Source organism: Camelus bactrianus, chromosome 5, assembly GCF_048773025.1.
Source record: "Camelus bactrianus isolate YW-2024 breed Bactrian camel chromosome 5, ASM4877302v1, whole genome shotgun sequence".
In the NCBI taxonomy this organism is placed as follows: domain Eukaryota; kingdom Metazoa; phylum Chordata; class Mammalia; order Artiodactyla; family Camelidae; genus Camelus; species Camelus bactrianus.
Genome location: NC_133543.1, coordinates 104,719,420 through 104,747,281, shown reverse-complemented (window position 1 = coordinate 104,747,281; position 27,862 = coordinate 104,719,420). Strand labels below are relative to the sequence as shown.

General features: G+C 63.5%; 1 protein-coding gene across 9 annotated transcripts in view; it reads right to left on the bottom strand.

Moving 5' to 3' along the window:
• Positions 1 to 27,862, bottom strand: part of CROCC2 (ciliary rootlet coiled-coil, rootletin family member 2) — a 65,488-nt gene that overhangs the window by 5,130 nt on the left and 32,496 nt on the right. For 4 of the 9 annotated variants that reach the window (XM_074364681.1, XM_074364680.1, XM_074364684.1 and 1 more), the window contains 12 exons: positions 26,199 to 26,326; positions 25,596 to 25,765; positions 24,847 to 25,023; positions 21,878 to 21,991; positions 18,918 to 19,061; positions 15,655 to 15,872; positions 14,870 to 15,029; positions 13,555 to 13,722; positions 12,381 to 12,738; positions 12,015 to 12,178; positions 11,093 to 11,213; positions 10,211 to 10,344 (listed from right to left, as the gene is read on the bottom strand). In XM_074364681.1, coding sequence (XP_074220782.1) covers positions 10,211 to 10,344; positions 11,093 to 11,213; positions 12,015 to 12,178; positions 12,381 to 12,738; positions 13,555 to 13,722; positions 14,870 to 15,029; positions 15,655 to 15,872; positions 18,918 to 19,061; positions 21,878 to 21,991; positions 24,847 to 25,023; positions 25,596 to 25,765; positions 26,199 to 26,326 — 2,056 coding nt within the window. Of the gene's footprint in view, positions 1 to 3,317; positions 3,750 to 4,045; positions 4,477 to 10,210; positions 10,345 to 11,092; positions 11,214 to 12,014; positions 12,179 to 12,380; positions 12,739 to 13,554; positions 13,723 to 14,869; positions 15,030 to 15,654; positions 15,873 to 18,917; positions 19,062 to 21,877; positions 21,992 to 24,846; positions 25,024 to 25,595; positions 25,766 to 26,198; positions 26,327 to 27,862 lie in introns of those variants that run through there. The other 5 variants (XR_012507245.1, XR_012507247.1, XR_012507244.1 and 2 more) reach the window with 5 other exon arrangements.

Genomic DNA, 27,862 nt, shown 5'->3' with positions numbered 1-27,862 from the left:
ACCCCTGTGGGACTCCCACCCCTCCGGGTTGATCCTGACACAACACAACACCCTCTTTCCTGCCCCTGCCGTGGCCGACAGCCTCTGCCTTTTCTCCAGCCCTGACCCAGTCCTTTTCACTCCTGGTTGGTGTCCACACGCCCCACTGGCATCTTTGTCCTTCAGAGTTGAGAGCCCTGGGCCCTGTCCTCATCCCAGCGGCCACGACTGACCAGCCCCTGTGGTGCCCCGGCCCCTCTGCCCTTGGGCCACGCCGCCCAGACAAGCCCCGCCCCAGCACAGAGCCAGCCTGTGCAGGGCCTGGCGAGCAGGTGACATGGTAACAAGCTCAGGGATCCACCAGGCCTGAGGTGGCCCCTGCAAAGTCCATGGGGCTGTGCCGTGTGACACATGCCCCCCACCTCCCCCCAAGGGCCTTGGCCGGACCCCGCTGCCTGGACCTGCCAGGAGTGACCAACGCCCTCCCTTCTCGGCCTGGCTCCCTTTACAGCTGAGCGCAGGCTGGCATGGCCCTCCCTCACCTCTGCCCGGGGTCCGCGCTGTGGTGGGAGGGGCAGCAGCTGTACCTGGACGCCTGTGCGGAGCCAGCAGGTCCGTGTCCCCACGCCCCTCCTCTGTCTGTGCCGTACACAGCTCTGGATCCCGGCACCAGGGGACGGGCAGTGAGACCCTCTGCCCAGATGTGGCCCAGGTGCACACAGAGGCTCTCAGCCGTGACCTGTCAGGCCGCTGGGGCAGCAGGACCCGCATCCTTGCTCCAGAGAGGCCCTGGGAGGGCTGCCCTGCGCTGGGGTCCAGGACTGGGGTCCTTAGCGCCTGCCTCCCCCACTTAGTAGGTGGGGACACTGAGCCTTAAGGGTCAGGTGCCTTGGGTGCCTGGTTGCCAGCCCAGCAAAAGCTGTCCACCTCTTGAACGTCAGTCTTCCCTCTTCTGGAGTCCCTGCCCTGCCTACCCCTGGGGTGGTTGTGAGGGCATCAGAACCTGGGCCCACACCTAGCTACCCACTCCGCCTGGGGTCAGCCGGGTGGGCCGTGCCATGTGCCCCCTCCCTGGTCCTGCAGGGCAGAGGCAGCACCCGGGAACAGGGCGTCACCTCTCGGGCGATGTGACCTGGGAGGCCCTGCACACAGTGGGCCTATGAGGTGGGCCCGCAGAGCCATAACGGGGGTGGGGTGACATTCTGCCTGTTTTCAAGGACAGCATGTCCTTTCTCCAGGCTTCAGTTTCCCCATCGGTCAACCTGGGTCCCAGGAAGAAGCTCTGGAGAACCCCACCTGATTTCAACCCAAATACCTCCACTCGACCTGTTTCAGATCGGTCCACTCCCACCTCAGTGTCTGGGTCGCTCCAGGTCTGAACACCTCCCCCACACCGAGGGACCCATTCCTAAAGTGAACGCTGGGACCTGCCCTCTGGGCTGCTTGCCTCGCCCTCCCGCACATGTGCTGGGCAGGCGACCTGCCCCTCCAGCAGCCCCCACTCTGGGCCAGGCCTCATCCTGCTCTCATCCAGGCCCCGGTGCAATGTGTCCAGTTGTTCCTGGGGAAGGGAGACAAGGCCCTCCTGGAAACACAGGCTAGGGGTGAGCTCAGGGGAGTTGTGGCACCAGGCACCTGCCCAGACCATGCGCAGATGGCTGAGATGTAAAGAAGCAAGAACGGGTCCAGCACAGCACGCACTGACCGCGCAGCTGCTGATGTAACCTGGCAGGGGGGTCCTAGAACGCAGGCCATATTGGCCCAGACTGGGCAAAGGCTCAGCGGGCAGGTCCTCTGTTCTGGCCAGACTGGCCTGGGAAGAAACCTCCACCGTCCCTCCCCTGCTTCGGGCCCTTGGGACAGAGACCACCACGGCCCCCCCCCACTGCTTGCAGAGCTGCTGGGCTCGGCCCCCTCTCCCCCGTGCCGTCCACTTCCAGCCTTTCCCTCTGGGCCCACCGTGTGCTCCTCTGACTTGGGCCTCCCCTCTCGCAGCCTGAGTGCCGGGGCCTCACACTGACACTGGCCGCCAGTGGGCCTTCCCCCACTGCTGCCCCGCAACCCCACCTCCCCATCACCCTCCGCTCTGAGCCCCCAAGAGGGGACAGCACCTGCCGTGTCCCCAGGCTGGAGCCGGCGTGGCGGGGCCTGGGGAATTATCGGGGACACGGCCCGTCCATGTTGCAGCCTGGCTTCGAAAGCCCACGAGCCTCCAGATTTGAATCTTCTCGTGTGTCTCATGGGAGGAGGGGGTCAGGGCCTTTGGATACGAGGGACTCTGAAAAGTGGGGAGCCACGTTGGCCCCTGCTGCGGGGGGCAGGTGGGAGGGTGGAGGAGGGGGCCAGGGGGACCCGTCGGGGCCCCGCAGTTGTGCACACGGAGCCTGTGGCGGCTTGGGCTGCAGGGGCTGAGGCGAGGAGTTTGGAGGAGAGCAGGAGGTGGCTGCGTCTGAGGGTCCCCCTGGCTTGGACTGCGGGTGGCCCAGGACCCATTTACTGAGATGGGAGGGCAGGTGGGGGAGCACGCTTGAGGGGCCTCCCAGGGGTCACTGGACTCGGTGTGGCAGGGCCAAGTGGCTGTGGAGGCCCAGGCACTGGTGGCCAGGGGACGGGGGCTGCTCTGGTGATGGGGGGAGGAGGGGTTCGAGGCCAAGTGGACGTTAGAGCAGAGGGAAGAGGAGATGACAGCCCAGGGAGGACCCAGAGCTGGCAGAGATGGGAGGGACAGGAGGGTTTCCTGAGGGAGGGAGAGGTCAGTTCCCCATGCGGAGCGTTCCAGGGGGTTGGGTAGACGCAGACCCCAAAAGGGCCCTTTGGATGGGACCAGAGTTTCCTGTGATTTCTTTGTGTGTGGTGGGGGGTGGAGGGGCTGAAGCTGTGGGAGGTGGGCAGCCCTTCCAGAAACCAGGCTAGAGGAGGGGAGAGGGGCCAGCAGAGAGGGGAGTGGGGTATGGGTTGTTGGGGGCAGGAGGGTGCTTGTTTAGGAAGAGGGAGCCTGGGCTTAGAGCCAGAGAGGGGAAGCTGGAAGGCACGGGACCCCCGATGGCCCACATAGGTGCCAGCCCTCAAGTCACAGGGCCCCCCTCTCTGCCACCAAACTTGAGTCATTCACGGGGACCAAGCTGTGTCCCGGGGTCTGTGTGTCTAAGGGGCCTTTGCCTCCACTCTTGCGCTCAGTTTCAGGAAATGCGGGAGGAGGGCTGACCCCAGGAGGGGTGGGGCGGCCGGCCACGTGCTAGCCGAGGCTGGTGCCGGTGAGGCAGATGGGTGACCCCGGACTTGCTGGTTTTGGTCTGACACTTGCGCACTTTAGAAAAGGAAAGGAAGGAGGGCGATGCTTGTACCTAAAATTGGGAGGTTCCACCCTTCTTTGAAAATTACAATTTTCTGTTTGTACACATTTTCCAGTAGAAAAGCAGAGGTTTCCTTCAAATATGGCTTAAATATGTCATGGTGTTTCACAGAGGCCCCAAACCACTCATGGGAAGCATTATGCTCCTCTTGTAATGACTCAGCTTTTATGGAATTCAAATGAACCGTTATCATTGAACGGGGCACCCTCCATGGACACCCCCCTTTGGCCCCCGAGTTATCCTCATTTCTGTGTTGCTTTGCTTCTGCGCCCTGACGCTGCAGGAGGTGTGGGCTGGCCAGGCCAGCCTCACAAAGCCGGGCTCGCTGTGAGGGCTCAGCTGCGGGAGAGCCAGACCCCGCCTTCCGCTCAGGCTTGACCGGCAGCTCTGTGGGCTCCCCAGCCCCCAACTCTGGGGCTTGGGGAAAGGACGCGGGGTTGGCGGGCGCCCTTAGACTGGCCCCCAGCCTTGATTTCTCCACCTGTGTCACGGGCGACTTCACGGGGTTCTCGTCAGGCCCAAGAGAAGAATGGGAGGACTGCAAGGACCCCACCCAGGTGGGTCTGGGGGCTGCTGTAAAGTGGGGGCCTTTAGAGGCCACTAGCAGAGCAGACGAGAGGGAGTCTCACTAAACACCCTGCCTGTTGCACCAGAACAGAGCCTCCCACGACCCTCAACCCATCCCTTGGGCCCTTGGAGTTCAGATCTGGTACCTTTTCACCCACTGGTGACAACGGATCGACTTGCTCACTGGCTGGCAAGGTCCCCGGCTCCCGGGGTGGGTCAGCGCTGGGGCAGCACACCGCCTCCTGGTCCTGCCCTCTGGGGCCTCGGAGCCCCCTGGCCCGTCCTAGGACAGAACTGGCACTGGGAGGTGCTCAGATGTAGGAGGGTTGGAGCCCCTCTCTTCACACAGTGGGCCTCGGTGGCCCAGACAGGGCCCGGGGTCTGGGGACGGTCAGGGACACTGGAACCTCTAGACCTGCCCCACCCTGCTGGTCACTCTGCCCACCCTCGTGCCACCCCTCCTGCTCTGACCACCGAGTGTTACAGTCAGCTTTACTAACCTATTTCACAATTTCCTTGGAAAATCTCAAGCATCTATTCTTCCCTGTAAACTTTGCAATCAGCTTGTCCGGTTTCCCTGCAAACATGCCGCAAACAAATAGAAGACACCAAACCTGGAAAGCCAGCAGCCAGCAGCCAGCTGACAAACCAGGAGCACAGAGATCCACGGAGAAGTCGATCGGAAGGTCCCAGCTGCCCCCGAGTCAGCCTCTCTCCAGCAAGACGAGGCACAGCCACAAGAAGAGGCACAAACGTTTAATTATTCTTTTAAATAACCTTTGAATTAAAGAAGTAAAAACTCACTCCTAGAAAGCTGGTAAAAAAAGGAAAGGAATTCACATCAAAAACCTCTGGGGGCACAAACCAAACCACAACTGGGGAAGATGTGACAACACTGAATGCTTTTGCTATGGGAAGAGCAAGCCCGACGTAAATGCATCACTTCCTCTAAGAAATCAGAAGAATTACAACCCAAAAGGGGATGTTCACGGGGATGAAAGGGGGAACGAATTAACTAGGCAGAAATGGGGCAAGAGCTAGGAGCTGATTCTTCGAAAAGACCCATAAGACAGACGAGCCGTTGGCAAGTTAGAGTAAGAGAAACCGACAGAAGTCCCCGACGCGAAAGACAGAAACCGGCCTGGCTGCAGGTGTGAGCACTAACTCCTCACGTAAGTGAGCTGGTAAACAGGCGAGCCGGTCCTCGGCAATGTGTTTGAAAACACGAGATGGACGTCTCCCCCGTGTCGAGAGCTGACCCCGGAAGAGATGGAAGCCTCAGCCAGAGCAGAGAGGGGAGAGCCGCACCATTTAAGGGGCCGGGGGGCGCAGCGTGTCTGCAGGAAGCTCCCTTCAGCCTCCCGGGAGAGCTTAACTCTCAGGCTATGCAGACGATGCCAGGTGGCCGAAAGACGGATAGCTCGCCAGTTCATTCTGTGCAGACAAAACACTTCACACAAAGCATCTGACACCTGCGGCTGGCACACGGGCGCAGACGCCCTTAACGAGCCCTCAGGAGCCCTCCTGTGCCGCCGCCGAGCCACCCTGCCCTCCAGCCTCCGCTTTGCTTCTGGAACCTGGACTGAAGCTTGGCCTGGGCCCCGAGGCGAGTGCTCTGGAGAAGAGGGGAGGGTGTGGGAGAGGCAGGGTGCAGGCATGTGAGGAGCTGGTGGACGTGGCGAGTCTGGGTGCCAAGAGGGCGCCGCGGGCCCTCTGAGCGACAAGGCTGTGGCCCGGCCCCAGCCCGAGGATAACATCGGGCAGCCTCTCCCAGTGGGTGGGGGGTGGTGCTGGGTGGGTGCCAGGCCCCCCGCCGCGCCTCCCGCCGGCTCGGGCCAGCTGCCTGCAGGCCCCCTGGGCGCTGGGTTCAGCGCGTGTCCTAACCCTTGGGCTCGGTTCTGCATTGTTGATCTACTGAATTCCCAGGGTAGCCCTGGAAACGGAGGGATTTGCTCTCAAACAAGAATCGTACTGTTTGCATAGCACAGCCTACCATTTAATTAGAAAAATATGTTTTTAATTAACTTTCTCTTGACAAACACATTGGCTTATGTGAAACGGGGGAAAAATCCAGTCTGTGAGAGTGAAGGACGTTGTGTAAACGGCCACCTGGCTCTGGCGGGTGCTGGCAGCTTGGCAGCCGGGCCCGGGTGTGAGGGGGCGGCCGACAGCGGGGAGCGGGGCCCTGTGTCCCCAGCCCCCCGCCGCTGGGAGCACGTCAGCCTGGTTTGCTGTGGTACAGAGCGCCCTGGGCCTCCGGCGACTGAGGCGTGTCTGAAGCCTCTCCCAGGCGCCCACCACCGTGGCCAGCAGGTTACAAAAATTGGGAGAGACTTTCCTCAGAGCTGGAGACCAGGGACTCGAGGGTTCCCGTAAGATGGAGAGCAGAGGGAGCCAACTAGCCCGAAAATAGGAGAATCGATAATTGCCTGGATTCAGAAAAATTTGATGTCATTCTGATAGACTTCGGCACACACACTTCCCCAAACAGCTGACGAAGCAGAAAGATGGACGTGGGTAGGAAGACCCCAAAGGCCCTCTGCGCCCACGTGCGGAGGCCCCAAGGCTGGAGCGGCTGTGGGACGTGGAGGGGGGGCCCTGAGGGGTGCGGGTCACGGTGGGTGAGGCTCCAGGAAGGCCCCCAGGCCCTTGGCAGGCAAGTGCCAGGGAGGAGGAGCCTGGGGACACCGCAGCTGTGCCCTGAGGTCAGGGCCTCGCCCCCCTATTCCTGGAGCAGGAAAGTTCTGGTGAGGACTCGGTGTGGCCTCTCTGCCCACTCCCACCACCGCTCCTTGGAACCTTCCCCTCTGCCTTTCATTTGGGCCTGAAATGTCTGGACAGAGATACTTGAAGTCTCTGAGGGGTCTGCTGAGCTCCCAGCCTCGAGTGAGGCCAGACCCCCTTCCTGAACCCATACGTCACACTCAACTGCGGCGCAGCAGAGCAGTCAGGCCTGGAATCCGACCTGAGGGTCTCGAATCAAAATGAGAACAGAGTTATGGCAAGAAACGGGGATCATGTCAGAAAACGGTCATTGATGTTCAAGATGGTGAGACCAGGTGGGAGCCGGACGGACGGAGAACAAACACAGGGCCAACCCGGGGCCACGTGGAGGTGGGGCGAGCGGACAGTGCGACGTGGTCGCGGGGACCGAAGTTCTCCCCGACTTGGGGGACGTGGGAGGGGAGGTTCAAGGTCAGCGAGGAGGTGGGGCCCAGGGAGCAGGGCGTGTGTCGCTGGACAAAGACCAGGATGGGGGGGCGGCACAGCGGTGCTTTTAGGGGGAAGGACTTGTCCAAACCGGAGACAGACCCGATCCCGCAGGTGGAGACGCCCCACCCCAGGCAAAAGCGACCGGCTCAAGTCGCTGTGACGGCGGCATCTGTGCAGCTCACAGCTCAGCTGGCCCTCTGGCTTTCTCTCGGAAGGAACAGCTCACAGCCTGACACCCTCCCGTTTCCTGACACCGTCTGAGACTGAGGTCAGAGGACAAACAGCTCGCCTGAAGCCTGAGGAAAGTCAGGCCCCACAGAATAGATGGGAGGTGAGCCCGACTCACCGAGCCACCTGCGCTCACCAAGAATCCAGCTGACCCCAGCCGTGAGGCCAGAGCTCTAAGACGGCCTGTGACCTTGGACCCCTGAGGTCGTCCTGAGATGGCTCGGGGAAGGCTCTGCTCAGCTGGCTCCGAGTTAACCCAAGGGGAGGGGCCCAGGTGGATGGGCCTGGCCGGTTCCCGGGCCCTGGCTGCCAGGGAGCAGCAGGGAGGCGTTGGCGGGAGGGCGATTCCGCCTGAGGGCCCTGCTGTCACTGCTACGTGACAACCTCGGAGAAGGCCCGTGCAGGGCCAGGGCAGCCTCTAGAGACAGCTGGGAAATGGGCCCAGGGGACGTTCTGCATGAGCCTGTGAGGGGGCTCTCCCCAGAGCCTCATGGAGGATGGTGCCTGGGGCCCAGCCCCCAGAGTGTGGAGTGGGAGAGGGACCCTGGCCCTGCAGAGGGACTTCAGGCCTGAGGACTGGGAGCTCACGAGTGGAGGGAAGTCACCAGTCTGTGGTGACCCGAAGCACAGCCACTGGGAAAGAGGGTGCCAGATGGGGGCTGCAGTGGAAATAAAGCCCCTGGCTGGGCAGACACGGCAGGGTTTAGAATCAGGGGCCGGGTCTTCAGGGGCCGCACACTGGAGGGGAGAAAGATGGAGGTGGGGCAGGTCTGGAGGAAGCGAGCGCCCCAGAGCAGAGAAGATCTCTTAAGCCCCAGGGCACAGGTGCGGGGCCCCGGCAGCTGGGGGAGGCCAGTGGCACAGCAAGGGGTCCTGGCCCAGCCATCAGAGGTCCCTGAGCACAGATGACCTGTGACACGACACATTCTCTTCACGCTTAGCACTGAATATTAGGAAAAAAATGTTTCAATTGTTCTAGCCACCACCCCCCCCAAGAGGTGACTAAGAGAGGGGAACAGGGATGAGGCCAGGATGCAGGCACTGGAGGAAAGAGGTGAGGAGATGACCCCAGAGTCCAAGGACAGAAAGAAAGTTTTGGGAAGCATTAAAAGTAGCAAGTGTCCTGTGAGCCACAGAGGAAAGGCAGAGCGTGTGAGTTACCACAAAACTTGAAAGTGGAATAAATTCCTTGGGGACAGGGAAAGACCCCCCCCCCCCCCAAGGTAGGACTGGAACCAAAGCCAGGCTGATGAAGTGGTGGCCGAAAGTATAAAGAACAGAAGCTCGGAGGCCAAGACGGGGACCCTGGGGGGCACTGCCTGCATCAGAGAGAGTAGAAGTCAAGACAACGGCACGTGACAGGGCGTGGAGGCCTCCAGTCCGGGAAATGTTAGAGGATGCATGTCATGGGCATCCACCAATTAAAGACCCTGAGAAGCAAAAGGAGACCTTGCCAAAAAATATGGCCATGAGGAAGTTCAATACACATTCTTGGCTTTGATGAATTCAGAGACAGAATCAATGTGGAATGTTTGAATGACGTAGTTGTAAAGGCTGATTTAATAGGTGTATTTCAAAAAGTGTCACCTGCAAACAGAAAACACTGTTCTCAAGTGTGCATGGAACAAATACACGTGGACATACGTGGAGAGCGGGGCCAGCCCTGCCCCGCCTCTGCTGGTTTCTCAGGCCACCCATCTCCTGGGCACCTCGCGAGTCCCCAGCTGGGCACCTGGCCCTGTGACTGACTCCACGTCTCTCCCCTGCAGTAGCAGCCACCAGGGTCTTCCATCTCACAGATCTTTTCTGCCCAAGCTCCCCTCTGCCTCCCGCCCCTCACCTGTCAGAGGCCCCTCCTTGGAGGCTCCGGGCCCGGGGGGACTCAGGCCCCTGCTGCCTGCCCGGCTCCTCGGGGCCCTCCAGGCCACCCCTCCTGGTCCTTCTCTGGGCTCCCCTCCTCACAAGATACTTGGAGGGGGCTGGCCTGCAGCTCCAGGCACTTGTAGGCCTGGGAGCCCTGACTTGCCCCCGCATCCTACCTGACTTCTCTGCTCTGCTGCCTCCACCAGCTGCGTCTCTCCAGCGTGGGGCCTGGGGCTCCTGATTCCCTGATCCCTCTGGGGGTCCTGGGCTCCCTCAGCTGTTCTTCACGCTCTGAGGCCCTCAAAGAGCTCCCTGAGAATGGTGGCCGGGGGCCCCAGCTGCCCAGACCCAGCTGCACCCTGGCCTCATCCTGCCAGGGGTCTTAGCGCACCCCTAAGGGGGCTTCGACGTGTGGGTCCAGTAGGTGGGTGCGGGGCTCCCCGTGAGAGTCAGGGGATCTGGGCCAGGTCCCACCCACCCAGGCCCGGCCACCACCCCAGATTCCTGACTTGAAACCCTCAGCCCCTGTGGCCGCATTCACATCCCAAAGCCCAGCACATGGGACATTTACCCCAGGGCCCCTGTACAACTGCCTCCGGTGTTTGTCAGCATAAATGGGCCCTGAAGCAGTGTAAATGTGACCCCACACATTTGGAGAGTTCCGAAGTGAGGCCAGAGTCACACTGCCCCCGCCAGCCTGGGGAGGCAGGGGTCTGCCCCGACTCTGCCCCTTGCTGCTGTGCCGCTGGGGCCACGTGCTTGCTGCTCAGGACTGGGTTTCCCCAGCCTGGAAGATAAAAGCTAGGACGCCCTCAGGGACAGCTCTGCCGGGGGGGGGGGGGGCCGATGAGCTGTGCGGGGGCCCACGTCCCGGGAGGCCGCCTGCTCCAGCCCAGCAGGGGCCTCTGCCCACAAGGACTGAAACCGCCCCTCCCCCAGAAGACGTCCCAGCAAACCCCCTCCTCCCCGCGCTGGGCTGTGGGGGGCGGGGGGCGGGGCGTCCCCACCTGGAGCCGCTGCTTCTCCTGGCCCGCCGCTCGCATGCTCACCAGGTGCTCGGTCTCTAGGCGCCGGAGCGCCTCCCCCTGCAGGGCTTGCGTGGCCTGTGCGCTGCTCACCTCGCGCTCTGCCTGGTGCCAGCCTGTGGGGTAAATGGGGCGGCTCTCCTGGCTCCCAGGGCTGCAGGGCTGGGGCCACCCCCTCCCGTTTCACTGGTTGGAAAACTGAGGCTCAGTGAGCTTAAGGGCCGGCACCTAGATGGTGGGGGTGGGAGCGGCGCCCCCTCTGACAATTCCCTGCTCTTCCCGTCCTGCCTGGAAGCTCAAGGTCCCTGGGGAGTCTGGGGTCCAGTTCCCTCTGCCTGACTCCAGGCGCCCCCTGGCTCATCCTTCTCTCCTGCTGGCTTTGCTCCCAGACATCCCTGCCCCAGACTGTGACAGCCCTGGGCCTCCTCCTGGGCAGACCTGATCGTGAGGGGAGGGGGCCAGAACTGAGGTGCGGTGACCAGCAGGGCCAGGGCCTCTCTGAGGAGGTGACCGGGGCAAGGGCCTGAGGGGCAGAAGGCCCCGCGGCTGTCTGGGGAGGAGGGTACCGGGCGGCAGGCGCAGCCAGTGCAGATGCCCGGAGATGGGAGCAGCGGGAGGCGGGGGCGGCGGAGGGGCTGGCGGCGGAGGGGTGGGGGCAGCGCAGGTGGGGCCTCGGAGTCTCTGGACTGTGCTCCCCTGTGACGGGGAGGCCATGGCTGGGAAAGACCCACGAGCTACCAGGTTCTGGGTGCGCTACGGGGGGCCCTGCCTCCCAAGCCCGAGTGATTCCCAGGACGGCACGGCACGTGTGGCCAGGAGCTGCACTCTGGGGGGCCCCAGGGCAGCTGGGGAAAGGGAGGTCACCTTCCTCTGCCTCGGCCAGAGCCTTCTGCAGCTGCTCCGCGCGGCTTTGGGCTCGGGCGCGCTCGCTCTCTGCCTCACTCAGCCGGCGGCTCAGGTTCCCGACCTGGGAGCGCCAGGCGTCCTGGCCAGGAGGACCAAGGTCAGGGGCCAGCGGGTGAGCAGAGGGCCAAGGTGTTGGGCTAGAGGGTGGGGGGAGGGTGGGGCAGCTCTGGGTGCTCGGGGCCGGGCAGTGGGAGGGGTGGGCTGTGGACGCAGGAAGGCCAGGCCGCGTGGGGCAGCTGAGCTGACCTGCAGGTGCTGATGGGGGCACCGAGGGGCAGGAGTGTGGGCTGGGCTCCAGTGTCCAGGTCTGGTACAGACACAGAGTTGGGGAGTAGGGCGTGCGGGGCAACCTGACCCTGAGTGGGGCCCGAGCCTGCCCCCGGGGGCTGGCACTGGGGGCAGCGGGAGCCAGAAGGTGAGCGAGTGTAGTGGCGGGCCCCGGACCAGGGCTGGGTGCCTGTCCGTCTGTCTTTCCCCAAAGCCCCTCCCGCGTGGCAAGTCTGGGGGGCAGCTCACAGGCTGCTCTCGGGGCGCCCTGTGGCAGCAGGATGGGCGCTGGGTCCCCCGTGTGAGGGATCGCTGGGGGCTCTCTGTGGGCGACCTGCCGGCCCTGGGACGGTTCTTCAGGGCACAGGCGCTGCTGTCTGGCCTGAGGGGGCGAGGCCCTGGGCCACGGGGCGGCCGGGTTTCAAGGGACTGGCATTTGGTATTTATCCCACCAAATGAAGGATGGGCTGGACACAGGCGCCCAGTGCCCCATGGGGTCCTGCCAGGGTCCCAGCAGATCCCAGATGGACAGACAGCAGGACAGCAGACTGAGTGAGTGGCTCCTCCCCATCTCCCGGGGCCCCTTGAGGCTTGTCCTCCCCGCCCCCCTCACCCGCTCCCGCTGGGCGTCCCGCAGCTTCTGCATGAAGTCCCTCAGGGCGCCCTGCACGGAGGCCACGGCCACCTCTGTGCTCTGGTCTCCTGGTTCAGGCGAGGGCCATTGAAGGGGCGATCGGGACTGGGCTGGGGGGCTGGCACTCTGGGAGCCGTCTGAGCCTGGAGGACAGTGACGACTGAGGGGATGTGGTGGGGACTCGGTGACAAACAGGCAGATGCCCGGTCCACAGGGAGCTTGGGGAGAGGCACGGGGTCCAGGCCCCTCACTATGGGGTCCTGAGCCCTGGGGAGAGGTGGGGGTGCCCCAGGAGGGAGACAGAGTTGGGACAGGAGCCCGCCTGAAGCCACCGGGGACGCTGACCTTTGGTGGGGGAGCCGGGCCGCTCGGGGGAGCCGGAGGGGCTCCGTGTCCGGAGCCCCAGGCTGAGGCGGAGCGCGGACCACAGCCGGCCCAGCTGGCCCTCTGCATCCCTCCTGGCGCCCTCGGCCCGGGCCAGCTCCTGCTCCAGGCTGCGGGCCTGGTGGCCGGCCACGTCCAGGCGAGCCCGGAGGCTGCCAGCCACGCCGCGGGCCTGCTGCAGCTTCCTGGTGACGCTGCGCAGCTCGGCCTGGAGGGTCTGCTCTGCCCGCCGGCTCTCGCAGAGGCGCTGCTCCAGCTGCTTCTCCCGGGACTCGCCTAGCGCCTCCACCTCCGCCAGCACCTGCTGCAGCCTCAGGACCTGGGGGAGGGGTGTGGGGGCTCCAGACAGAGGACCTCTTGGCCTCACCCCTTCCTCGGCATGTCACAGCTGGGGGGACACTGGACCTGCCTCCCAGCTCATGTCTGGCATGGGGACACCGGAGCTCAGAGAAGGAGGGACACCCCAGGACCACGGAGCAGAGACAGGGTGGCCTGAGCAGAGAGCCCAACTGGCAGCCACAGGACCCTGGCAAGACAGGGCAATGGCCCCAGGCTGTCCCCTCCTGTGGCCGGCATGGGGCCCACCCTCTGGTCAGTTCCCTGCTTGTCTGTCACTGCTCGCGGTCTGTCACCCTGAGTCCAGGGCTGGGGAACCTCAGGCTGCCTGACACCCCACATGGGCTTCCACGTGGGTAAAGCAGCACCCTGCCCCCAAGCCCCCCCCCAGTCCCAGCGCACGCAGGCTGAGGGTGGGGCGAGGCTCCGCACGGCCGTCCTCCAGCCTCCCGTGTCCCAGGCCACCCTTCCTCCCTTCTCATTTCACCCCACAGATCCTCCCCTGGGCTGTGTTCCCCTCCCTGCCCTCCCCAGCCCAGCTGCCCCTCTGCAGCCAGCAGCCCAGCATCCCCAGCCGCAGACCCCAGCCGCAGCCTGGCCTGTGCCCCCAGCCCCCAGGATGGCCCTCCATGGACTCACGTGAGGGACCCTCTGAATGCTTGTGAGTGAATGGGGGAACAGACGGAGACACGACGGTCCCTCAGGAAGCGGGCTGGTTGGGGACGGAGGCAGCCAGGGCCCCCGGTTGAGGCCACGGAGCCCCGGTTAGACCATCAGCCCTGGGGTGCTCGGTTCCTACCTCCCTCTGGGCGCCCTCTCTGGCAGCCTCCGCCTCAGCCGCCAGCCTCTGCAGCTCCAGAGCCTGCTGCCGGCTCTGCTGCTGCTGCTGTGCTTCCTGTGCGCCCCGGAACTGCAGCTGGATCACCTCTTGGCTCTTCCTCTGGTTCTCCCCCTCCAGTGTCTTCACCTGGTGGTGTGGGGGCTGTGCTGACGGGGTCGCCTGGGCCTCTGCGCTGGGAGGGCTGGGGAGGGGCTTCCCTCCCAGGCAGCTCACTGTACGTGGGGAGGGGTAGGTGTGCCAAGTCCAGTTCTGGGCTGGGGGCTGTCCCTTGCCCATCCCATGACCATGCCCTTGGAGCCGATGCCCTCAGCCACTCCACGCCCTCTCCTGGTGCCTCCTGTTTGTTGCCAGGACACTGGAGCCCGGAGACCGAGAATCCGGCCGAGGCCTCCTGGGCAGGGCTGAGGGGTGGGGGGGGCTGATGAGGGAGTGCGAATGGCGGTTAAGGGTCCGGCTCTGAGCTCAGTTTCTGCTCTCACTTGCAGCAAACTTGGTTGGTCCACAGCCCCTCAGTGCCTCAGTGTCCTGCTCTGGAAAGGAAGGTCCTAGAGCCTTCCCCTGCGGGTTGAGTGAGGGTGACACGTGACAGGGTGCCTGTGCCTGTCCCCACTGTGGACACTGTCAAACTGAAAAAGTTTGACAAAAATGGGTACAAACACTCTGGCAGGCTTCTCACTGCGAGGGGAAGCCTAGGCCCCTGCTCTGGGTGGGCGTGAGACCGAAGTGCTAGGTGTGAGCGGCCCGTGACGGGGGGAGCCGGGCCGACGGATGGGGCCGTGCCCATGTGTTCACCCTGAGCCCCAGGGCCGCCGTGCTGGAGGAAGCCCGGGCCCCTAGGGGCCCCGGGAGCCGCCCACCCCAGGCCCCGACTGCCTGCATCAGCCCTGCATGCCTGAGAAGAGACACGTGGGGAAAGTCCGCACCAGCCCCCGCCGTGGAGTCTCCTCCGCGCGCCTTATGGAGCAGAGCCGAGCTGTCCCCTCTGTGTGGCGCCCTGGCCGAGCTCCTGGCCCTCAGAGCTCATGAGCGTCAAAATGATTGTCTTCAGCCATTAAGTTTGGTGCTGTTTGGGCCCCGCGGGTTTGAGCAAGGCCCTTCTGCTGGCGGCTCTGGGTCTGGCGACAGACAGTCCTGAAGGCGCAGGCAGCCAGGCCTTGTCTTCAAGCTCCCAGTCGGCAGCCCCACAGGTGCCCTGGGAGCCTGGGGGGTGTCGAAGCCAAGCGCAGGCAGGGCCAGATCTCCCTGGAGGATGGGCTCCGGGGCAGCCCCTCACCTGTCTGCGTAGCTCCTGGAGCTCCCTGCGGGCGTCTGCCCCTGCCCGCTCCGCCTCCCGCAGGCTGGCCCGCAGCTCTCCAGCCTCCTTCTGAGCCAGTGCTTGGGCCTCCTCCAGGACCAGCACCTTCTGCTCCTTCTCCTCCTTGGAACGCTTAAAGCTGAGCAGAGTGTCACGGGCTTCAGTGGGGGGCTCCTCCCGAGGTGACTGTCCTGGCCTCCCGGCAGGCTGCCCACCTCCCTCGAGCCAGATGCTCCCCCAACTTGATTCCAAGTGTTCCTCTGTGGGGCACACTTCTGTCTGGGTCTGATGGTCCAGCTGGCCTGCCCCCCCACCCCCTGCCTTCCCCACCCCTGCTCCACACCCTCCCTCCAGAGATCTAATGTCCAGCACCAGCCGCACCTCTGCTGCTCCCCTGGGAGGCTACACACCCAGCCTGGCTGTCCTGCCTGTGGCAGGCCTCCCGGAGCCACCGGCCAGGCCTCCGCCTCCCTCTGCTACCCACCCTCTGGCTGTCTCCTTCCGGTCACTTAGGGCCATCTTGCCTGCTAAATGGAACGCTCTGAGTGTGAGGACAGGCCTGTCTGCATCCCAGCCTCTGTGCTGGGGCCAGCACGGTGGACCCTTCAGCTGGGCAGCTGGCATCCTAGGTTGGCTTGGTGTGTGCACTCCACCAGCACCTGGCCCAGCCTAGTAGGGCACCCCAGGCCCCACTGCCTTGCCCCTGACTCCTCACTGGGGTTGGAGGGCTCCCTTGCAACTGCTCCTAGGGGCGGCCACCCTACCTGGCCTTCTCGTGCTCAGCCCTGCGGATGGCGGCCCGCAGCTCGGTGTTGGAATCCTGCAGCACGTCCTTCTCGTGGACCTCGTCACCCAGCGCCCGGCGGGCCTCCAGGGCCTCCCTGCGCAGCCCCGCCCGGCTCTCCTCGCTGCCCTGCAGCTCCCGGCGCAGTGCGGCCAGCCCTCCCTGGGCCTCGTCCAGCTGTGCCCGCAGCCTCTTGGCCTGGGTTGAGGAGAGCGGGCAGCTCTAGGGGCCAGCTGGGGGCCCTGGGCCGGGGTCAGCGGTGGCCTCTGGCTCTGGTCTGGCAGCAGGACAGGTGTCCCCCCCTCAAGGACTTGAAGGAGAAGCAGACAGCCTGGCTTTGTCCCCACAGTACCTCCCCTGCTGCCGCTGAGGCTGCAGGGCGGCTCACAAGGGCCTGTCCCAGAGCCCCTGACCCTGGCCCTGGACCTGCCCTGACACTGATCCTGTCAGCAGGGCCGGTGTGGGAAGCAGCGCTGCCCACATATCCGCACTGTCCCCACCTGCTGTCCCTTGTGCCCACTCCTCCCCTTCAGTAACGGTGTGGTGCCTGGGCCACTGCCAGCCCCGGAGTGACCAGCAGGCTCAGGGGCCCAGGCTCCTGATCCCGGAATGGCCATGGGCATGGCCTCTCCCTCAGGCCTCGTTCCCCTGTCGGAGAGGGAGGCAGCGGGGAGGTGGGTCTCTGGGTCACTGCGCCCTCAGCATCCCCCGTCCACTCGGGCCAGGCTGTGGCCATCACAGGCACACGCTTCGATGGCCTCCTAAACCTCAGGGATGGCGACAGTGGAGGCCTGGGGTGGGAAGACGCTGGAGCCAGCGGGGACTTCAGGGCCCAGCAGACAGGATCCCGGCCCCAGGCTGCACTGTGTCTCTGTGAGCTGCCTCAAGGAGAGGGAGAGGCTGCCGGTGTGTCCTCGTCCCCTGCCAGGCCTGCTTTGGGCCCAGGGCAGGACACCCACTGTGCTGGAGCCAGGGCCTGTGCCACCCCTGCACCTGGGCCCTCCTCGCCCCCAGGGCTTCCAGGCAGGGCCCGCTGACTCGGTGGTTCTGGGAGCTGAAGTGTGGGCTGGGGTGAGGGTCCTCACTGCCTTGGGCCCCCAGGCGCAGCCCCTGGTGGGAGGGGCTGGAGGGCAGCGCAGACCTGGGGAAGGGGCAGCCCACCCCTGGACTCCCAGGCTGTGGGGCTGGGGCTCGGCGCTCTGGCCTCGACCAGGGCTCCACCGAGGAGCAGGTGGAGGGAGCCGGCAGAGGAGCCACAGAAACGGAGCTGGGTCAAGGGCCGGTGCCAGGAGCAAACCCCACTTCCCCACTTGGCTGGCTGTGTCAGCAGGACGCTGTCCAGGCCCTTGGCCAGGCCAGCTCCCGCATCCGCCCGCTGTTAGTGTTGTTCTGTTTTTGGGAAGGGCCTGAGTCCCCTCCGCTCCCCTCCCGCCCCCTACATGTGGGAGCCACAACCGTGCGGAGCATTTTCCGCTGAGCTCAGCAGAAATCCACCCCAAGGTCAAGGACCAGCGAAAGGGCCCGTCCATCATAAAAGGAGCTGTTTTCATTTCCCAGGGCCAGGGAGATGAAAACAAGTAAAACAAACGCGGGGGACCTCCCCCACCCCCCGCCTCATGAGAACAACCGTCCCTTTTACAGGAATTTTACAGCCAAATCGCTTAATGTGATTATAGTAATTATTTCTTTACTAGAAATTGTATAAACAGCCTCTTTTGAAATCTCCTGCAGGGAGGCGGCCCGAGGGCTCTGCACGGGGGAGGGAAAGCAGGGGAGGAGCTGTTGTGGGGCCCTGGCCCGTGTGCGCGTGTTCCTGCGTGTGCATTTATGGGCGAGCACACACACGTGTGCTTGTGTGTGTGTGTATGCACACAGCATGTGTGAGCATGTGGTGTGTGCAATTGCACATGTGCACGCACAGACATGCATGTGCATTGTGTGAGCACGTGTGGAGCCACACGTGCTGCTGGTCGCACATACGTGTGCTCTCCGTGGTGTCCATACGTGTGTGCAAGTGTGAGGGTGGTGTCCACGCGTGTGTGTGTGTGTGCATCGGGGTGTGGTCTCCATGTGCACAGGAGATGTATGTATCGTGTTAGTGTGTGGCGTGTGCATGTGTGTGATCTGTGTGGTGGGTGCGCACATGCGTGCACACACACAGACCCACATGTGGACCTCGGGCAGGGCTGCGAGAGGCCTGGACGTGCCTCCAGTTTAAAGACTGTGAAAATGCCATGGTCTCCATGGCGACGCTGGGCCAGCCCGGCACCTGGGAGGGCTCTCTGGGCCCCCTCTCTCTGCCATTGTCCCCCTGCCCCCCACCCCCTCACCCGCCTCAGCCTCCCCGTCCTCCGCTCCTTTTCTGGGGGCCCCTCTCCCTTCTGGGGCAGCCTGTCCGGGAACCTGAACTTCCCACGAGGCTGCACTTTCTCCCTTCACCCCCCAGAACAGATGCGCCCCCAGCCCCCCAGCTCCTCCCCCACTGCCCCCAGTTTGAAAGTCTTGCTCTGTTTCCCCGTGTGGTCGCTGACCGGGCCTGACTTCGAAATCTGTTGAAAGGGGACCTTTCTCTTTGGGGGCCAAAGTAAACAGCCTGTCATGTTAAATCACACTCTCTTCCTCTCTCGGCCAGCTCTCCTCTCGGGGGTGCTGGGGGAGGCCCAGCCCCTCTCCTCATTCTGCCGCCGCCTTGGAGGCCTGGTGCGTGCAGGCCGCTCCCCGCAGCGCCGCCCGCCAGTCTTGGCACATGGCCCGGGGAGTGCACGAGGTCGCCTGCTCCCTGCGGGCCCTCCCTCCCCCAGCCCAAATCCCTGTGCCCTCCTGCCCTCCCCTCTCCAGCCGTCCCCAAGTCCTGTCAAATCTCCTTCAGAAACACCTCCCCAATCTGCCTGCCTGCTGAGCCCCAGCCTCGTCTGGCCGGGGCCTCTCCTCGCCCTGCCCGGGGCTGTCCCACCCCGGGACACTGCATATGGCTCCTGGGGGCCCTGGGTCAGGCTCTCAGCCTTGGCTGGGCCCATGCATGGCTGCCCCTGAAAACCCCACCAGACCCCGCCCTTCCCCCACCCCCCATGCCCGGTCCGTGGAGTCTGGACCAGCATCTCCTCACCCAGGGTCTTCCCACGGCTTGTTGGGTGGCTAGGGGCTGGACAAGGGTCCCCTCCCTACCCCTCAGGCCACACCTGCCGCTGGAAGGCCTCCCCTCCCTTCCCTTGTGGAGCCCAGCCGTCCGTAGCATCACCTCACCTCTCTCCCCGCGGTGCTTCGCTCCGCCGCCGTCTCCCGGAGCCTCTCGCTCAGAGCCCTGGCCTCTATCTGATGGGCTGAGATGGCGTCCTCAAACTGGGCCTGCAGGGCCTTCAGCTCTGCAGTCATGGCGCTGACGGTGGCCTGGCAGGGGTTGGGGGGCAGTAAGCCGGCTGTGGCATCAAGGGACCACCTGAAGCGCAGGCACCTGGCCGTCAGCTCAGGCCCACGTGGGCAGCCACACGCTGTCCTGGGGCCAGCCAAGTGGCCTGCTCAGACCACACAAGGTGGTCTCACGCTGACCATGGCCAGTGCCACCAATGCCAGGTCCTGAGGGGACGCAGGGACAAGGGTGGGGGCAGAGGCCCCAGAGGGGACCTTCCCATGCAGAAGGGCTGACCCTGCACCCCCTGAACTTCCAAGCAGGCAGATGGGGGTTGGGGGGACCCACAGTGCCCCCCGCCTCTAAATATGTGAGCACCCACAGCACTGGGGAGGACTTGTGGGGCTCCGCCTGCATCCCTTGGGTGGGGCTGTCCCTGTCGGGACCACGTGGCCATGCTCCATGGCTGGGACATCCTCTCCGGACATGGCTTAGCCTGGGTCTGCTTTCCTGTGGTCACAGGGCCCAAGACCCTCCCCTCAGGGCTAGCAGATGGGCACTTAGGCCAGAGGGTCTTTACTCGAGCAGCCTCCTGTCCATGAACAAGGATGCTACGTGCTCACCCTGAGCCCGAGGCCCAGCCTGATCTCCTGGCCAGGGCACCTCTGCCCCAGGGCAGTCCAGGCCAAGGGGGGCAGTTTCCCCTGCCGGCAGGCGACAGAGCTGGCTTTGTGCTCCATGGGGGTGTGGCAACCGTGCTGCTGCCCCCACCCCTGGGTCTCTGGGAGACCCCCCTACTCCCCTCTGGATCCTGCAGGCCGCTGCCTGAGGGCTCTGGAGGCTGGGGGCTCTCAGGCTGAGCCTCGTCCTCTTGGTGAAGGTGCTTCACTGGTGCTGCCTCTGTTCCGGCCCCCGCTGTCCTGCTCCACTGAGAAGTGTCACCTTGGTTGGCCAGTTTCAGCTGCGCCCCCAAGAAGGCCCCAGCACGGCTGCCGTGAATGCCTCGTGTGGCTGGGAGCCCTCCACTCCCAGGGGCTCCCTCCTAGGTCACCCCACGACTGGAGATCCTTGGCAGGCACTTCTCCCCTCCCTCCCCTCTCAGTGCGTTTTAATTTCCATTTGCCAAGCCGAGGTGGCAAAAGAAGGCTTAACGAGTTCCCAGAAGAGTCGGCTGCTGGCAGGCCATCTCCAGCCCGGGGGGAGACTCAGAGCCAGCTCAAGGGAGGCCCCTCTGCGAGCCGGCTGTCAGCTCCTGGGGTCCTGGGGGTCTTTCCTGGTCCCCTGCCGTCGGGGTGGGTGGAGGGAGCCGCTAGGGGTGGTCAGAGAACGGAGGCCACTGTCCCATGGGGCCTCCCACACCCCTGCGGCTGTGCCTGCGGAAGGGCCATCGGCCTCGGGGGTGGGACGGAGCAGGGCGGGAGCTCTGGGGAGACAGGCTCTTGGGCAAGACTGTCCCGGGCGCCAGGAGCTGCTCGGGCGGCTCTGCTCAGGGACCCGGGGCCGGGCTGCTGTGCAGGCAGTTGGGGTGAAGAAACGCCCTGGGCGCCAGTTCCTAATTGCAACACTTCCTCTGTACAGCGCCCCGCCCCCAGACGCCCCGCAGGTCGGGACACACTGTGTGGCCGCCCCAGGCCCTGTTGTCTGGGCACCCTGCCCTCAGCCAGGGGGCCTTCTCACGCCCACTGCTGTCCCCGGGGCCCGAGCAGTCAGCAAGCAAGGCCCCACTCGTGGGGTCAGCTCCGGGCCCGGCCCTGCGGCCCACGTTCCGTCCACTCACTCATTCACGTAACACCAGGGGAGCATCTGACCCCGCGCCCTTCGGGCTGGGGACACACCAGGACCAGGCTGAAAAGAATCTCCTAGATTAAGTGTGAAGGCGCCCAGACTGGAAGGACGGAGGCAGGAGGCAGAGGAGACGGGGTGCTGGCCCCGCTGAGCTCAGTGGGAGCACGTGGAGCCCGGAGGGGAGGTGAGCAACAGGGTCCAGCCTCACCCTTGACCATGGCCACTCCCTGCAGGGCGGGAGGCTGTCTCCCCAACCCCGGCTCCTGCATCCAGGAACACACTCAGTGCACACGACCCCCACCAGCCCCCGGGGCAGTGGCCCTGACCCTGAGCTCTCCATCCACGTTCTGTCACCTTGTCTTTGTATCACTCACGCGGGGGTTGGCACCACTTCATAAATGGGCTGAGGCTACCCTGCCAGTGACAGCAGTGGGTGCCCAGCCCTGCCCGTGGGGTGGGGGTACAGGGCCCCAGGGTTGCCGCCCCCACCCCCGTCTCAGCTGCTGTTGCCTGCCCCGCTCCCCCAGACATGGGCTCCTGAAGAGGAGTCAGGGTCCCCAGGTGACCCTAGCTGGCTCCCACAGTGGCCTCCATGAACATGTGGGCCTCTGTCCACTGGCCCGAGGTGGGAGGCTGCCTGCTGGGGTCTCTCCTGGCCCCTGGGTGGACGCCTCTCTTCCTGGTTGGGTTTCTCCTTTGGAAGGGGCCCCTCCAGTGAGCCGGCCCCCAGAGGCCCCTGAGCACGCCTCCCGCAGCTTCTCTTTCCCACGGGCAGCTCAGGTGCAGACAGGTGAGGCTGGGGCTGGAGGGCTGGCGGGCGCGGGCCTGGGTTCTGCCGCACTTGCTGCTGGCTCATTCGCAGCCCCAGGCCCTCCTCTCGCTGGCTTCTGCCCCGCCCCGCCCCATCGCTTTCTTCCCTTAGTGTCCCCTCCCAGCAGGAGACCTGCAGAGGCCCAGGGGAAACTGAGGCTCAAGGATCAGGGATGGAGGCATGTGTCTCTGTGAGCAGGCAGGAGGGGGCGCATCCAGGGGTCTGGTGGGGCCAGCAGGGCCATGCCGGTGTGGGGCTCACCTCAGCTCGTGCCTGCTGGCTCCGGGCCTCCTGCCGCGCCAGGTCCAGCTCCTGCGCGGTGCTCGCGAGCTCCTCCCTCAGCCGGTTCATCTCCGTGTCCTTCAGAGACAGGGCCTGGGCGACCAGGGTGGGGTGCTTGTGAGAGGGCCGGGGGCCCGCTCTAAGGGGAGGCTTGGCCGAACGCTGGATTCCCCAGCCCTTCCTGGCTCCATGTCCCCGCTCCGGAAGGAGGCAGCCCCTCACAGGCCTCTGTGTCCAGAGGGGGTGGGTGCGGCCCCCTCTCCCCCTGGACAGGGTCCAGCCTCCCAACTTGGGCTGGGCGGCCCCCCGACCAGGGCGTCCTTCCCCCTCCCACCTGCACCTGCCCAACACCTGCTCTTTCCCAGCGTGGGTCAGGGGGCTTCACGGACCACCTCCTCCCCAGAGCAGCCCACCCGGTCCAGGCGATGCTTCCTGAGCACAGGGCAGGCACCACTGATGGTCCTGAACCTCCCCAAATGCTTCATGTCCCTCAGGGTGAGGAGGCGTGCATGAGGCCCCGAGGGGCCGCGTTTCTCCCATCAGCACTGCTCTGTCACCAGGCTGTGGGGGCGGCAGGAATTCGGCAACACCTGTGGGTCACACATGCACATTCTCTCCATGCCCAGGCCCACTGGGGAAGGCAGCCTGGGGACACGCGTGGACGAGTGTGGGGCGACCCATGCTCAGGGCCACCGGTGACTGTGTGTAACACTTGTAACTGCAACAGGAGTCCCACCCAAGGGAGGCCAACAAAACACACGGTGATCCGTGAGACCGCTGGGGCATTACGCAGCTGTGAAAAAGCAATCAAGCCCTGGAAACAGGGTGGAAAGGCCCCAGGTCTGTAGATCCTGAGACGAGGAAGGCCTGGAGTGCCGCACGTACTCTGCACGCCCGCGCTGCGGGGGCGGGCCTGACAGCAGGCTCCCCTATCTGCCGGTCTGGGCGCTGGAGTCTCTGAGAGGACGTTCCAGAACAAAGAATCTCTTTTTTTCGTCCTGGGTCCCTGGGGCGGTGCGGGGAGCCTGCAACCCCGCGGAACTTCACGAGTCGGGGGTGTCTTGGTTATCCACGGGCCCTGGGATCCCATCTGAGCTTGCTCTAACAAGGTGATTAGAACACTGGGGCAGTGAGATCGCTCACCTCCCAGCCTTGGGGAGGGGCCGGACGCTGAGTTCAGGCAATCACACCCGCGCGAGGGAGCCCTGGAGCTGCCCGGCTGGTGAGCGCCCTCACGTGCTGTCGCCGCCCCAGCAAGAGGGCTGCGGGGGCAGCCCTTCCTGGTCACTGCTTGGCAGCTTTGTCCTCCACGGCAGGCCTGGCGGACGGCCATCCAGCCACCTGCCCACCACCCACCCCTCTGTCCATCCAGGACCACTTGCCCGGACTCTACGGGGAGAAGGCCAGTCCCTGCGTCTCTTCACTGGGCTTGTCCTGCCCCCGAGTCCTCTACGGTAGAACTATGACTGTACGTGTGCTGTTTCCTTGTGTTCTGTGAGTCACCCCAGTGCACTGCTGAAACTGAGGCTTTCTGCTCAGAAATGCACACCGTCCCCAGACACCCATGGAGTGCTGGTTCCCTCTCTGCCACAACAGCCTGTTCCTCCTTTAAGCCCCGCCCCTGAAGCGCCATCACAGCTGGAAGGCCTTTGCTCCCTGCCTTTCAGGAAGCGGAACAGAGGAGCAGCAAAGAACGAGGACCCCAGTGGCCAGCAGGTGCACTGCGCAGCCCTGGGCAAGCTATTCACCATCTGTGAATCTTGCTTCCCCACCAGTAAAACTGGACAAAGAAGGGCACGCATCCCACTGTGCTGTGAGAATCCAAGCAGGAAGCAGAGAGTCCAACAGTAAACCTTGGGTGTCCCTGCGACCGTGACTCCTCCCCTGCCACGTGGGACTTGTACCGACATCAGGAGTCCTCGCACACCATGTGACAACCCGCAGGAGCGTGTTTGCCCGTGTGCTCCATTCGCTCAGCAGCGAGTGAGTGCTTCGAGGTGTACTGGAAGAGGCTGGACTCAGAGGGTAGCTTTTATGTGCCCAGTGCCTGAGTTCCAACAGCCTGTGGGCTGGAGGATGGGCAGGTGGCTGGCTGATGGCTGCTGGATACATTGATGGACGGCTGGCTGGATGATCAGATGGGCGGATGGATAATCAGACACATAGATGGATAGTGGATGTGGATGGACAGCTGAGTGTGTGGACAGAGGGAAGGATCTTTGAGTGGATGGTTGGGCGGTTGAGTGAGTGAATAGAGGAGGGTCAGATGAGTGCATGGATCGTTGGATGGATGGATGGTTAGATGCATGGATAGTTGGATGGATGGATGGTTAGATGCATGGATAGTTGGATGGATGGATGGTTAGATGCATGGATAGTTGGATGGATGTTTAAGGAAACTGGTGGATAGATTATGGTCAGTTGGGTGTGGTACTAGACGGCCATGTATGTGGATGGACAGATGGCTGTGTGAATAGAAGGATGGATATTCAAGGGAGTGGATGGATGATGGACAAGTGAATGGAGTTGGGGGGGAGGGTACAGCTCAAGTGGTAGAGTGCATGCTTAGCATACACAAGGTCCTGGGTTCAATCCCAGGACCTCCTCCATAAACAAACAAACAAACAAACAAACAAACCTAATCACCTCCCCCCCCTGCAAAAAATTTTTTTTGAAAAAAAAATGGAGGGACAGTGAAGAGCATGGATGTATAAATGGGCAGGTAGATTAATGGGCAGAGGGATGAGTGGGCGGACAGGTGAATGGAGGGATGGATGGTTGGATGGAGGGATGGGTGGGGGTCCGTCCACCAGGCCTGCTGTGGAAGACAAAGCTGCAAGGCAGTGACCAGGAGCAGCCGCCCCCCCCCCCCACAGCCCTCTTGCTGGGGCGGCGACGGCACGGGGAGGTGGAGGGGAGGATGCCCTGCTGCTCGCAGCCCCCGTCACCTGCTGCGTCTCCTGTTCCAGCTGAAGGAGACGCTCCTCCTGCTCGTGCTTCAGGCTCTGAATTTCCTCCCTCAGAGCCTCCCCCTTGGCTGCACCTCTTGCCACCAGCTCCTTCTCCTGCTCCAGCCGGCGTGCTGACACTTCCCTCTCCTCCGTCAGAGACAGACGCAGGGCCTCCTGGGCCGAGGAAGAGGGACGGGCAGCGAAGACGCCAGGTCAGGACTCGTGAGCCAGCAGGCGCCTGTGGCCCTGGGTGGGGGACGGTTCAGGGGGCGCCAGGGCAGGACGTGCACCGGGGACCACCCAGTCCAGCCGGCTTCACGACCTCGTGCCGTACACAGTGACACTGAAGCAAGGGCCGCAAGGGGCTCTCTGGGCCTCCGTGTCCACCGTCCCCCAGGTACCTCACACCTGAGCTTCCACAGAGCCCCAGGCGCCCCGACGGCCACGGGTGCAAGGACGTGTCAAACAAGGCCTGCAGGAGCCTGCAACCAGTGGGACGGCTCAGACGGGCCCTCCGATCACGGCCGGGTCAGCTGACATGGGGGAGACCCCCCTGTGAGGGACCGGTGTTGCACGCACACTCTGGGCCACACCCTGGCTGCCCACGTGAGCTGTGCAGAGTCCTCCCCTGGCCCCGCCTCAGTGTGGTCTGGGCACCTCTGTCTCCTGGGGCCCCTCCCCTGCCGTCCTCTGGGACGGGGTAGACTCCAGGGAGGCGACCGGGCAGTGGTCCCCGGGCAGCAGACCTTCTCCCTCTGGAGCCGGGCCAGGTCCTCGCGGTGGGCCAGCGCCCGGCTCTCCAGGGCCAGCTGCACGTCCCGCTCCTGCTGCGCCACCTGCCGCCGGAGCTGCCCCACGTCCCACTGCAGCCTCGTGTCCTGGACCTCCCAGGTGCTTTTCAGCTGCTCCAGTTCCACTGAGAAGTGACAGGTGCATCAGAGACTGGCTGCCCCTCCCACCCCCAAAACACCCTGCAGCCCCCATGAGCTCCCTGTGGAGTGACAGCCCCCTCAGCTCTGCCCAAGCTGGCAGGACAGAGCTCCACGCCCCCGTGCAGGTGTGCGCCCGGGTCGCCGCCCAGCGCTGGCTGGCTGGCAGTGGTGGCTGGGTGGGCTGAGGGGCAGGAGCACAGGGGATGGGGCAAGGGGCTGCCATGCTGACCCTGGGCCACAGCCCAGTTCTGAGCCTTGGGCCAGCACTGGAAGCAGGCTGGGCAGGTGCCCGGCCCTCACCAACAACAGTGGTGCTACCCGGTCAGCCGCGAGAGCTCTAGGCTGTGTCTGGGCCCCTTCAGGGCCCTTCCAGGGCTGACGCGGGGGGAGGAGCCTGGGGAGCCCGTCCGCGAGCACCTTGCAAGGCCTGCTGGGCCAGCCTGGCGCTCTGGGCCTCTCCCTCCAGCTGCTCCTGCTGTGTCTGCAGCTGTGCTGTCAGCTGCTGGGCCTCAAAGAGGCTGCTCTCCAGAGAGTCCCTCTCGGCCCTGCAGAGAGTCAACAAATGACAGAGCGAGTCACCCACCAGTGAAGGATCCCGCGGAACAGGGTGGTGCAGAAGCCGCCTGCTAGAATGGGGCCTGCCAAAGCCAGGCGGGTAATTCGAAAGGTAACCAGAGGACACACCAGAGGACTCTAAAAACAAACTGGACCCTACACAAAAAACGCTCCAGGTGGATTCAAAAGCTAAATGCAAAACCAAACCAAAGCAAAGCAGACAGCGACAAAACAAGTCAGAGCTGTAAAGATAGTAGAAAAAATACAGAAGGGTGTTTTACAATTTTAAGCAAGACACAAAAGGCAGAAGACAAAATAAAGAGGCCAACAGATCTGAATACACTTAAACAGAGGGGGATGGAGCTTTTGTGCGGAAAAGATTCCACAAACAGAGTCAAAAGACAAGGGACAGACTTGGAGGAAAAACTGCACTAAATATATAAAGGGTTAATATCCGTCATACACAAAGAGCTGCCAGCAATCAATGACAGAAGGCGAATGACCCCACAGAAAAAGGAGCACAAGGTCTGTCATTCACAAAGCAGACACAAATGGCAAATAAACGTGTGAAACTTACTAGCATTCAAGGGGGTTCAAACCATGACTATGTGTTACTGATCACGCACCACGTTAGCAAAATCTCAGAATAATGATCATATCTAGTGTTGGCAAAGGTGTGAGGACCATTTTTTTGGTGGAGGAGGGTACTGGGAAATTTCAAAATGTCAAGTGTGTGTATCTTTGAGCCAGCAATTCCACTTGTAGGTGTCAGTTCCTTACAAATGCACACAAACCAGTCACGCAGCGCAAGTGTGCTCCCCATGGCTTCACACCGGGCGCTGATCACTCCTAGCTTCACGCTGACAAATGGCAGGATGCTTTAGAAATGGCGATGCATCACATCATTGCTAACGAGGTCGGGGAAATGCTCTTCTCTATTTTCCCCGAAAGAGTGGCTCTGAGCAGCAGCCGCCAGAGCAGGACTTCGCACGCAGCACGATTCCTCTGTGCGAAGAAGCCATCTGTGCGTCTGTGCACCCAGGTGTAGTCGGTGTGGACACGGCAGCTCACAGCCGCACCTCCTGAGGAGCGGGAAGACGCGGCCTGCCTTTCTGACAACCAGTCCGTCAGTCACCAGCCAGCCAACGAGCACGTTTTAATAGTTTCTGTGCTCCATCACGTGCTGGGTGACGTTCAGTGGAAGAACCACCAAGCAAGCAACACGAGGACACACCATAAACACTGCACAAACACCCATGTGAAGACACAGACAGCCGGCGCACAGCCGTCCTGGTCCCGCCTTGGTCTCCCGCGGGCCCCTGCACAGCACTGCCACCCTTGGCGGTGGTAGGGCGTGCCAGCACCTTCCAGGTTTCCCTGATGGCTTCAGAGCCCAGAAACCCCACTCCTCTGACACCCCAGTCTCTCTTCCAGCCCCCCTCTGTAAGCATCCTACGTGCCCCCTCTCCCCACGTCTGCGCGAGAGCTCCCTTCGCCTGGGCTGCCCTCCCCAGTGCTGCATGTGA